This window comes from Miniopterus schreibersii (assembly GCF_964146895.1).
Source record: "Miniopterus schreibersii genome assembly, chromosome: 18".
NCBI lineage: Eukaryota > Metazoa > Chordata > Mammalia > Chiroptera > Miniopteridae > Miniopterus > Miniopterus schreibersii.
In genome coordinates, this window is record NC_138121.1 from 38,023,648 (window position 1) to 38,036,402 (window position 12,755).

Below are 12,755 nucleotides of genomic sequence, written 5' to 3' on the forward strand. Positions count from 1 at the left end.
CTCTATTCCCACTTTGCTGAGAGTTTTTTTATCAGAAATGGGTGCTGGATTTTGTCGAATGCTTTTTCTGCATCTATTGATATGATCATATGACTTCTGCCCTTCATTTTGTTTATGTATCACATTTATTGATTTCTGAATATTGTACCAGCCTTGCATCCCCGGAATAAATCCCACTTGGTCGTGGTATATGATCTTTTTAATGTATTGTGGATCCATTTTACTAGTATTTTGTTGTGGATTTTAGCCTAATGTCCATCAGAGATACTGGCCTATAATTTTCTTTCTTTGCAGTGTCTTTATCTGGTTTTAGAATTAGGATAGTCCTCAGAGGAACCCTTATGAGGAGCACTAAAAACAAAAACAACAGGCGAGGGCAGGGTGGCTCTAATGGGTCAGGGGCCTCACCCTCTCCATGGCTCATCAGAGGCTGGGGAAAACCAACGCTTTTTCATCTATTTGTTATGTCAGTCACAAAATTACAGCGTGGACTGATCTGAAAGTTCACATTTTCCTAGTCAGAATGGCATGTCACTTTAAATCGGCCTAGAGTAATACATTGGAAATGACAGCACCTCGTGGGTGAGAAGATATCAGACAATCCCCAGAGTGTGACCTGGTCGTGGTAAGGTTTGATGGCCGTTGCCGTGGTGTCTAAGAAAGACTTCTGTGTGATTAGAGCAGACGCGCTGCTCTGGCAGGAGCATGCGCTAGCGAGGTTGTCACATTCTGCCCCAAAGAGGAAACACTTCTTCTACAGTTACGTTTCTCATAAGAGTGGTTGGCACTGTGGGCGGCACACATAGGCTGGAGTGACCCCAGAGACCCCCGAGGCCTTTCTTCCTTCTTAACTGATCATTAAAATGGAGTTTGATTAAGCTGGGGTACTTTTCTGCTCTTAGGAACATAGTTCATGGAAAAAAGTTACTATGACTGAAGGTCCTCTGTGGACTCCAGAGGGACTGACTTCATTCTGATTCTGTGATCGAGACGAGCAAGGAGCAGGGAGAGCGGTGGGGCGGTGGTTACACTCTGACACCTCCTGATAGATTTAACGCACCTTATGTTCACCACTTAAAACAGGAAGACTTAGAAAGACACACAGTCCAGCTTGGGAAAGGGAGAGTAGTGACTGAGTCTCTGAAAAAAAAAAAAAAAAGTTATTTTCCTGTCCAGAGAAAAAGAAGCTGGGTCACCTGTGTGGTGCGGTCCACCCAGAGGTGTGCCTGTGAGTCTGTCCGTGCAGGGCTCTGCTGTGTGTGGTGGTCACAGCGAGGACATCCCAGGGTAGCGCTCAGTCACACCCTGTCGTCACCCAGTGTTGTTGCGTGCAGGCGTCTTCTAGTCCCTGGAGGGGCAGCAGTGAATCAGGCACAGCAGGCCCCTCTTTCTCGCAGGAAGAGACCGATAAACAACAAGAACATACCAGCTAATAGAAGTAATGACATTAGCAATTATTTGTATAATAAAACAGGATGGAGGGGAAATGTGTGGCTTCTTTAGAAGCCGGGAAGGCCTCTCAGGGCCCGAACAACAGGAAGGAGCCAGCCGCGCAGAGAGATTTAGGCCGAAGGAATAGCTGACCCCTAAGGCAAGAATTAGCCTGGCGTGTGGGAGTGACAGGGAGAGCGGCCTGCGGAGCGAGGTGGCCTTCGAAGGTCGGGGTTGTCAGGTCCCAAATCACATGGCCTCTGCTCTCAGCATGCAGTTTGGTTGTTCCCAGTATAATGGGACTCTGTTGGAAGATTTGTAAAAGGCTGTGACATAATCTGAACGATGTTCTGAAAGGATCCCTGGCTACTGAGTACAGGAGAGACGAGGTGACCGTGGTGCAAACGGCCCGTGGTCTCCCAGTCTCCATTTGACCCCTCAGTCATTCGCTAAGCACACGCATCACCCCAAATAAAAGCTAGATCTCCCCGGTTTCCTTGTAGGATTAGGTGTGGCTGTGGGACTAAGTCTGACTAGTAAATTTGTGTTCCACTTGGGGAAGTGGTCTTGTTTTTGTTTAGTTAGAATTTTTTATTTTGCCATCAATTGTAGATTCCGGGCAAGTGTTTTTAAAGGGAGGAGGGAAGCTGTGCTGAAGCTAGAATGGCCGACACTCACCGTCCACACTGGACCAGAAGGCGACCTCGGAGAGGAGAGTCAGACACCTGAACAGCCAGGTGGAAGGCGGGTAGGCCTCCGGAAACGGCCTAGCCTTCACCTAGCCCTTCACTACTTATCGCAGTTTCACTTGACAGGGAAACACACTCTGTCTTGTTGAAGCCATTAGTTGAAGCTCCCTGTTGCTCACGCCAAAACCCACATGAACGTCGCGGAGTGTGCAGGGCGCGTGAAAGAGCAGGACCAGGCGGGGAGGGCTGGTGGCGAGTCATGGCGGGGAAGCCTGGATGTGGTCAAATAGAATTAATCGGTGGGGACGCTGTAAGACTACACAGCAGGGCATCCCGAGCATTTCCAAAACCGACCACCAGCCTCTGCCCACCCTCTGCCCCTCCCTGTCCATCTTGGCCCGGCCTCGCCCTGCCGCCACCGAAGGAGACCAGTCGCCTGCTTGGTTCCTTTCCGGACCCTGTCTTGTCTTACTGCAGTGGTGTTCAGGTGTGGCCCCAGGGCCAGCAGCCTCAGTGTCACTAGGGCACTTGTTCAAATGCGAGTTCCCGGCCCCACCCCACGCCTGCCGGGCCAGGATCTGTAGGACGCCCCCCCCCCATCTGTGTGTTACTGGCCGCCTGGTGGTCACGATGCAGACTCGCCTCTGAGGGCCGCTGCCCCGGGGACTCTGAAGGCTCACAGGGAGGGGCGTTTGTACATTTTGAAGACTTGGTACAAGATCCAGTGGCACAAGGTGTACGTCCCCTGTGTCCTAACCAACACCAGACGGGACTAACGACAGAACCAAGCACCACACCAGCGCTTCCTGTACTGACGAGGCCCCGCGTCCGCGCTAGAGGAGTTTGTTTTTCTATGTAACTGCAACAACCGATTTACAGAGACCCGTGTGCACAACTTGGGGGAAACTTTATTATGATCAGGAATCAGAATGATTAATAGTCACACCGTCCTTAATGGTTGTGCACATTTGCCCGATTCTTTATGAATCATTTTCACATTCAGTGGCACAGATCAGTTGTGAATAGTTTTTTTAACTTGGGGGAAAAAATAAAATTGTGAGCAGTCCCCTGCATAAAGTAGGAAAGAAATATAGGTTTATTTGGTCTTGTCATTTTATTTTTACAACGATTGTTCCGCCTTAGTTGTGTGTTCTATGCAGATTTCATGAATGAGATATTTCACACGGCCAGAGTTTTATTGGTCATCACGGAACATAATTTTCCCGGCACCGCTCATCCGTCTGCCGTCGTGTTCCTGATGCCCCTGGTTTCAGCTGCTGCTTTCCTACCGGCCCCGTCTGCCGGGCTTCGTGTGACTTGCTCGTGTGCTGTGAGTGATGAGTGGAAACCGGGGCATTGTCGCACCCTCGACGCGGGAGGAAAGGCGCACAGCACACCGCTTGGACCAGTTCGTGTCCGAGTGGGAGGCTGTCTCATGTCCTGGGTAGGTGTGTCCTCTAGTGAGACAAACGGATACAAACGGGTTGTCGGGGCTCTCACGCTCCCCTGGGTTTCTTCGTGATTGTCAGTCTTCTGTTTTTAAAAAATGGCTGCTTCCGGCCCCATTCCTCCCACTGGCCCTGGGCAGAGGCGGAGGAGCCTGAGGAAGGGTGGTTCCCACAGAGCCCTCACTGCAGCCCGGGCGGAGGGGAGGGCTGGGGAGAGAATCGGAGGGAAGGAGACGGGTCGGCAGGACCCGGGAGCCAGAGCTGACGGGCCGACGATTAGGTGGCGAACAGCTGAGGGACGAGCTGGCTTCGCGTGGGTGACGGGGCTGCTGCTCAGCGCTCGCCGTTGAGTGCGTCACGCAGGGCGGTCGGCCGTCGCTTGCCCAGCAGCCTCTTAGTGTCCCCACCGCTCACCCCTCACCCCCTGTCCTCACCCATTTCACCAGACATTGTGACCTTCGCTGCCTAGGTGACCCTCCCTCTTCCCCTGACCCTCCCCGGCTCTCAGGAGTGTTGGTCTGAAAGACGTGACAGTGTTGCTCTAGTTTAAAAACTCTCGGTGGCTTCTCATGGTCAAAAGCCCAGGCTCCTTAGGGTGGCACTCAGCACCCCCTACATCCGCCCTCGCCGTCCACCCCCGTGCACCCTGCCTGCGGCCGCGGGCTCCGGTCCCTCCTGCGTGTGTCACCTGCGCCTGCAGGTGCGCGGCGCCCTCACGGCCGCGCTCGGCTCGCTCTGTCTCCCTCTCCCAGGCTGATGTCCTGCGAGGCCCAGCAGCTTATTCCTTCTTTTTCTGGAATTTTCCTCACTCTGTTCTCAGCCCGAGCCGAATGAATGGTTCCCTCCTCTCTTCCATTTCAAATTCTCTGCGGCCGGGTCGCCTCCTCCTGCCCTCGTCCCGGACACCGCCTTTGCCGGCGCCGGGTGGCCCCCTGTAGGGTGCTAGCTCGTCGGGACACCTGTCATTTCCTCAGCAGCTTGCCTAGCACGTGAAAGTGCTGCGCCCCGCGCCACCTCCGCCGTCTTCGCAACGACCGTGTGAGCTTGGTGCCAGCAGGACCGCATGCGCCCACCCCAGGCTGCACGTTAGGACTGAGCTCCGGCCGCGGGGGGTGCGTGGCGGGTGCGGACCCGGCACCTCACCTGCTGCGCTGTTTCTCCTCCCTGCGGTGTCCTCGCCCTCGCCCTCGCCCCCGCCCTCACCCCCGTCCCCGCCCTCACCCTCGCCCACTCCGTAAGCGCTCCTGCCCGATCGGGAACCTGCGTCCGCACAGGACTGTGGGGCAGGCCGCGAGTGGATCTCTCTTGAAGGGGACCGTGAAAGATGCTGGGGCACCATTTATAAAAACGAGATGCCTAAAAGACTCTTCAAAACATAAAGTAATTCATTATATTGTTGATTCTCAGAAATGTTCAACTTGGGGAAAAAGAGCTTCATTTTCTAGGCGCTAGTAGCCCTGGTAAGAAGGCCTCGGCCTCGGACGGCACAGCCGTAAGGCGCCTTGAATTGGTTTCCAGGAGGCTGCTGCCCCCTTACTTCTGTCTTTATTATGAATGTTCTCTAATGTCAGGTCGTCTAATTGAATTTTTGCTGGCACAGTACGTCGCAGGGCTGGCTGCGAAGCATTGGAGCTCGGAGATGGACTACAGTACATGCGGGAATAATTGGGGTCAGCAGAATTTGTTGTAAAAAATAAAAAGTGTGTGTTCTTTTAATCCATCACACATTGAAACATGCTTTAAGTGCCACGCGTGCTCAGGGCTTGTATAAATGAGAACAGCGCCAATTACGTTTTCTCTTGGGTTGTCTTCAGTGTCAAGTAGTTCATCAGAACAGAACATTTGACCCTGAAAAACCTTGAGGGTGAATGTTAGTAAGAAATCGTGGTTTTAGTTCCTCTTTTTCCATCAGCGGATTTTCCTTACAAACTGAGCAGAATGTGGCCGAGATTCAGTATCTTGACTTCTCTTCTCTGTTCTTTCTCCAGTGTTGTTAGTAACAGTGCTGGTGGTGGAAGGGATCGCCGTGGCCCAGAAGACCCAAGGTAAAGTGCTCGCAGTGACGGCAGGGCGGGGGCTCGTCTGGAAGGGCTCCCGTGCTGGGGGCCCATCCTGCCATCCCCCTGGGGTGTCCCCGTGGCCTGAGGCACTGTCGCCCTGTCAGCCTTGGCTTCACTGGGTGGAGCTGCAGTAACCAGAGTAAACTGTCAACGTGAAGTCTTGCCCTGAGAAATTTTAAAAATAGGCATCACTAGGAAGTCCTAGCATGCTGTGGATTTTGTCCAAACGTTAAGTGGGGGTCCTGCTCTCTGAGGAAGCAGAAATAATCCATTTTTCCCACGTTAGACAAATGACACAGCTCCATCGGCGTGGAGCCCTGGGACCTGTGTGGGTGTCCCTGTTTATGGAAGGGCAGCGAGTGGGGTTCCTGAGCCGGATTTTCACGTCAGAGTCTAGTACATTTCTTCTAGCACCTGACTTAGTTTTATTTTCATCAAAGTTACACCTGCACGTGACAGAAATCTAGGCATTCTGAAACTTCCGTTAGGAGGACTCCGAGCCCCATGCGGCCCCCCACATCCTGCTCCGGAGAGGTCCCCACTGTCTTGGCTGATCCTTTTGGTATTTCCCTGCCTTTTTCTTTCTGTGTTTTTTGTTTGTGTTTTTTTTGTTGTTGTTGTTAATCGTCACCCGAGGTATTTTTCTATTACTTTTTAGAAAGAGTGGAAGGGAGGTGGGGTGGGGCGAGAGAGAGTGAGAGAGTGAGCATGCTCCACGAGAGACACTTCGATTGGTTGCCTCCCGCACACGCCCTCGCCGGGGTCAGGGATCAAACCTGCAACCCAGGTACGTGCCCTTGATGGGAATCGAACCCGTGACCCTTCAGTCCCAAGGTCGACGCTCTAACCACTGAGCACACACCAGCGCTCCCTGCCCATTTCTAAATAACGTGCTTGCGGCGGCTGCCTCTTAGTTACTTCGGCCTTAGGTGTCAGGCGATGATTCCCACGGGAAGGGGACAGTGCAGCTCTCCCGGGGCTTCCCGCCGCCACTCGCCCGGTACCCGCGGGGCCCTCTGCGAGCGTTTTCTGCATGAAGACTCTGCCCTTCAGCGTAGGAGACGCTCCTGCCCTTCAGCGTAGGAGACGCTCCTGCCCTTCAGCGTAGGAGACGCTCCTGCCCTTTTCCTTTCCCTGCCCCGCGCCGAGTGCTCCAGAGCGGTGCCGTCCCGCCGGTTCCTCTCCCGCGGCGGCGGGCGTGTGGTGCTGCGTTTGGTGGGGCTGCAGAGGCGCACGTGTGCAGGGGCTGCAGCGGCGCACGTGTGCAGGGGCTGCAGCGGCGCACGTGTGCAGGGGCTGCAGCGGCGCACGTGTGCAGGGGCTGCAGCGGCGCACGTGTGCAGGGGCTGCAGAGGCGCACGTGTGCAGGGGCTGCAGCGGCGCACGTGTGTAGGGGCTGCAGAGGCGCACGTGTGCAGGGGCTGCAGAGGCGCACGTGTGTAGAACAGCAGGCAGTTGCTCGGGAAGTTGGGGGGGAAGGAGAATGCTGCTCTCTCTTGCTGTGATTCATGTTTTTGTTGTTGTTGTTTTAAATTTATCTTTATTGCTGAAAGTATTACAAATATCCCCCTTATCCCCCCATTGATCCCCTCCATCCTGTACCCCTGCCCCCAAGCCTTCACCCCACTATTGTGTTTCCATGGGTTATGCACATGTGCATATAAGTTCTTTTGTTAATCTCTCCCCACCCACCCCCGCCTTCCCTCTGAGATCCCTCAGTCTGTTCCATGTTTCTGTGTGTCTGGATCTATTTTGTTCATCTGTTTATTTTGTTCATTAGATTCTACATATGAGTGACAGGCTTATTTCACTCAGCATAATACACTCCAGGACCCACTATGCTGTCTCATAGGGTAAGAGATCCTTCTTCTTTACAGCTGCATAGTATTCCATGGTGTAAATGTCCCAGAAGATGCTTGATATGATTTCAGTCTTCTTGTAGAGACCTGTTTTGTGCCCTAACCTGTGGTCCATCTTTGAGAATGTCCCATGTGCACTTGAGGAGAATGCCTATTCTGCAGTTTTAGAGGGAAATGTTCTTTACATGTCAATTAAGTCCATCTGACCTAGTGTGTCAGTTAGAGTCACTGTTTCCATGTTGAGTTTTTTGTCTGGAAGATCTATCCAGTGAAGTCAGTGGGGTGTTAAAGTCTCCTACTGTGACTGCATTGCTGTCGATCTCACCTTTAAAGTCCTCCGGAAGTTTTTTTTCCAGCCTGTGTGAGTCTTGTTCTGAGGTGGGTCTCTTGTAGACAGCATATGTTTGGGTCTTGTTTTCTTACCCATTCAGCTACCCTATGTCCTTTGATTGGAGCATTTAACCCATCTACAGGTTATTATTGGTAGGTGCTTATCTATTGCCATTTTAATTCTTTATGCCTATGTTTCTCTTTCTCTATTTCAACTTCTTATTACAGCAGTCCCTTTAACATTCCCTGCAGTGCTGGTTTGGTGGTGATAAACTCCTTTAGCGTTTTTATTTTTTGTCTGGGAAGCTCTTTATTTCACCATCTATTTTGAATAATAGCCTTGCTGGACAGAGTAGTCTTGGTTTCAGATCCTTGCTTTTCATTACCTTGAATACTTCATGCCATTCCCTTCTGGCCTGTAGAGTTTCTGATGAGAAGTCAGCTGACAGCCTTATGGGAGCTCCTTTGTAGGTAACAGATTGCTTTTCTCTTGCTGCCTTTAAGATTCTCTCTGTCTTGAATTTTGGGTGTTTTAATTACGATGTGTCTGGGTATGGGCCACTTTGGGTTCTTCTTGCTTGGGACTCTCTGTGCTCCTGAACTTGTGTGACTTTTTCCTTGTCCAGGTTAGGGAAGTTTTCTGCCATTATTTCTTCAAACAGGTTCTCTAATTCTTGCTTACTTTCTACAATTTCTGGAACTCCTATGATGCAAATATTGTTACGTTTGATGTTGTCCCACAGCTCCCTTAGACTGTCCTCCTGATTTTAATTGTTTTTTCTTCTTGGTTCTCTGAGTGATTTTTTCTACCCTGTCTTCTAATTTGCTGATCAAATCCTCAGCTTCCCGTAATCTGCTGTTTATTCCTTCCAAGGTATTTTTTTTATTTCTGCTATGTCATTCTTAGTTTCCTTCATAGTTTCCCTATCTTTTCTCATGCTGTTGAGCATCCTTACCATCAGTATTATGAACTCTATATCTCATAGATTGCTTTTCTCCATTTCATTTAGCTCTTCTTCTAGAGACTTCTCTTGCTCTTTCATTTGGGGCTTGTTTTTTTTTTTTCTCCCCATTTTGGCTGCCTGTTTGGATTTGTTTCTGTGGATTAGGTAGATCTTCCAGGACTCCCAGTCTTTTGGATGGTCTCTGGTGCAGGCCAGTGTCAGATGCTGTTTGTGACTGGCCTTGAGTACCCTGTTTGAAGCTTTCCGCACTCCACAGCTTGTGGTCCCCTCTGCTGGATCTGGGTGTGTTTGGACAGGACCAAGATGTGCACCAAGTTCTGCTTTTCTAAGCCCTGGGTCCAGAAGCAAATCCAGCCTGTAATTCATGTTTTAATCTTCTCTCTTCCCCTAAGATGGACAGAATATTGGAATCAAGCACATGCCTGCCACCCAGTGCGGCATTTGGGTTCGAACCAGCAATGGAGGCCACTTTGCTTCACCTAATTATCCAGACTCATACCCCCCAAACAAGGAGTGTATCTACATTCTGGAAGGTCAGTGACCGATTTCTAGCTTTTATTCAATGACTTTTTTCTTCATTGCAAATTTAAATTCATTGGTAAAAAGCCCCATTTAAACCAATTTGAACAAAATTAAACATGTATTTGAATTGAACTCTAGGAATTATAAATACTTCTGAATACTAAACACATTAACAAGGTAATAGTTGAAATAATGTAGGAATTTTGAATCTCCTAAGGCATGATTCAACCAGATGCACCAGCATGGATGAGAAATTTCTCTAGTGAGAAACTTAAACTAACTGGCATCTCTTATTAGGCTTTATGCAAATTCCCATCCATAGTTAGTTACATTAGCTGTTCATTTCTTCTGTTTTTCTCTACGTCGTGGTTCATTGTATCTTTGTGAACCAAGCATGAGCTTCTCGACTCTAATTTTAATCAATTGAATATATTTAACTAACTTCATAAATTGTGTAGGCCAAAGAGAACAATTACTACAGCTCCACAGAGTAGCATTATTATTCATGTAAAATAAACATTTATTATGAATTTTATGTGTAACGTTCTCATTTGATCCTCAACTTTGAAGTGGTAACAGCTGCTGTTGCTTTTCCCACTTGTGTGAGGACATTTGTACTTTTTCTTGAGCATGTCACCCTGATTTGCTTACTCTTATTTTCCAGCTGCTCCACGTCAAAGAATAGAGTTGACCTTTGATGAACATTTTTACATAGAACCGTCGTTTGAATGTCGGTTTGATCACCTGGAAGTTCGCGATGGGCCATTTGGCTTCTCTCCGCTCATTGATCGGTTCTGTGGCGTGAAGAGCCCTCCGTTGATCAGATCAACAGGGAGGTTCATGTGGATTAAGTTTAGTTCTGATGAAGAACTTGAAGGAATGGGATTTCGAGCAAAATACTCATTTATCCCAGGTAATGAGGGGATCTCACCAAGGATGCCTCCCTCTGCCTTTAGCATCCTAAGACTAGAAAAGAGGCCCTTTAGTTGAGTTAATACTTGAACTGCAAAAGTACTGAAGTCCCTGGTGGAAACCAAAGAGCACACGTCACTGGTCTGTCTTCAAAGAGCCCATAGCTAAACAGGTGACAGTGACAAAATACAACCGTTTTGCTTTTATTTAGGTTTTCATGCAAGAAATTTGTTAATTGAAAAAATTAACATATCCAAATGAAAAGAAAATATCCATAATGTTATTACCCTGTATATGAAAACCGGTGTTGACAGTTTGGCATATATCCCTTCAGATGTTTTTCTGTTTCTACTTATTTTGTTTGTCTTAGGTACATTGAGGTATGTTACCTGCTTTTTTTTCCCCCTAAACAGCATAGTCAACTTTTATTTTCCTATCACTAAACATATTATGGGAATTTTTAAGTGTTGCTCTGTTATTTAGATTCTAAGTGCCAAAAGGCTAACATTTTCAAGAATTAAAATTTATCAGACAGACTTGATCTGATAGATTTCTCCACACAAAACCCGCGTGTGGGTGTTCATAGCAGTTTTATTTGTAATTGTTAAAACTTGGAAGCAACCAAGATATCCTTCAATAGAATAGATAAACAAACTGGACCATGCAGACAATGGAATATTATTCAGAGTTAGACTTTATTTTTTTAGAACAGCTTAGATTCACAGCAAAACTGAGCAGAAAGTACAGAGTCACCATATACCTCCTCTCCCCCCCCAACACACAGCCACCTCCAAAATCAACACCCCCACCAGATGGTACATTAGCTACAGTCGATGAACCTGCATTAATGCATCATTTTCACCCAAAGTCCACGGTTTACCTTAGGGTCCACTCTTGGAGTTACATGTTCTATGGGTGTGGACACATGTACTATTTGTCCACATGACATTATCACACAGAGCATTCCCTCTGCCCTAAAAACCCTCTGTGCTCACCTGTTCATCCCTCCTGCCCTAGCCCCTGGCAGCCACTGGTGGTTTATTGTCTCCATAGTTTTGCCTTTTCCCAAATATCATGGAGTTGGAATCATGCAGTATGTAGCCTTTTCACATTGGCTTCTTTTACTTGTTAATATGCATTTATTTTTTATGGCTTGGAACTCATTTCTTTTTAACAGTGAGCAATATTCCGTTGTCTGGATGTACCACAGTGTATTCATTCTACTAAAGGACATCTTAGCTACTTCCAAGTTTTAACAGTTATGAATAAACAGACTATAAACATCTATATTTAGATTTTTGTGTGAAGTTTTTAACATTTGGGTAAAAAAACCAAGGAGCACAATTTCTGTATCATTAAAATTTTTTAAATTTTTGTGTAAATGGATAGTGATGATGGTTGTACAACATTGTCATTGTACTTAATTCCACTGAACTGTGCACTTAAAAATGGTTAAAAGGGCCCCAGCCGGCGTGGCTCAGAGGTTGAGCGTCGACCTGGGATCCAGGAGATCTCGGTTCGATTCCTGGTCAGGGCACATGCCTGGGTTGTGGGCTCCATCCCCAGTTGGGGGCGTGCAGGAAGCAGCCGATCAATGACTCTCTCAGCATTGATGTTTCTCTCTCTCCCTGTCCCTTCCTCTCTCTGAAATCAATAAATATATACACACACATATATATATATTTTTTTTAATGTTAAAAGGGTAAACATACATATTTTACTACAATAAAAATAATTTTTTTTTCCCAAAATATATCTTTATTGATTTCAGAGAGAGGAAGGGAGAGAGAGAGAGAGAAACATCAATGATGAGGGAGTCACTGATCGGCTGCCTCCTGCGGGCCCCTGACTGGGGATCGAGCCTGCAACCCGGGCATGTGCCCCAACTGGGAATCGAACCCCCATCACCTGGGTCCTAGGTCCACACTCAACCACTGAGCCACACCCAGCCGGGCTAAAAATAGTTTTTTAAAAATTACAAACAGGTGCCCCTAAAAAACTTAATTTGAAAATTTAGATAGGACCTATATATACCAAACTGCCTGAAGGAAAAACTAGCTAGTCCAAAAGGTCTTAGAATCTTTATTTACACTGTAAAACTTCTTTTAATACACAGCTTATTTATGTAACTGGGTGCTCGATTCTTGTTAAAATTGTTTTTAATTCCAGATCCTTTATCATGGTTATTAGATTACATATTTTAAAAATGAGGGAAATTTTTAGCTCAATTTTGAATACATCTCAGAGACCGTTCTTTTTTCACTTAATAAACCAAACCCAGCTAAAGGGGGGCAAAGACACTTCAGCTCTTTTGCAGATAAATGTCAAAGAGAAATTTAAATTTTAAGCAGCATTGAAGTAAAAGTCATCTGGCAAACAAATCGGAATTTCTTCCTGTGTGAGCAAGAATTCTAGGGTATTGTCATCATTGCATCGAGCTTCCCGAATTATCCCAGCTACGCGCAGGAAGTGGCAGTCCACGGAGAGCCTCTGCCTCAGCAAATACCACGGCCGCTGAGGATTTCATTTTTAGGAAAAC

General features: G+C 47.8%; 1 protein-coding gene across 11 annotated transcripts in view; it reads left to right on the forward strand.

The window, feature by feature from the left end:
* Positions 1-12,755, forward strand: part of NETO2 (neuropilin and tolloid like 2) — a 34,023-nt gene that overhangs the window by 5,275 nt on the left and 15,993 nt on the right. For 5 of the 11 annotated variants that reach the window (XR_013997506.1, XR_013997507.1, XR_013997508.1 and 2 more), the window contains exons 2-4: positions 5,557-5,613; positions 9,175-9,315; positions 9,969-10,217. Coding sequence is in view for 8 of the 11 variants with exons in the window: in XM_081117655.1 (XP_080973781.1) it covers positions 5,557-5,613; positions 9,175-9,315; positions 9,969-10,217 (447 nt within the window). In the remaining 3 variants the exon portion in view is untranslated. Of the gene's footprint in view, positions 1-4,924; positions 4,949-5,556; positions 5,614-6,145; positions 6,191-7,408; positions 7,482-9,174; positions 9,316-9,968; positions 10,218-12,755 lie in introns of those variants that run through there. The other 6 variants (XM_081117661.1, XM_081117656.1, XM_081117662.1 and 3 more) reach the window with 4 other exon arrangements.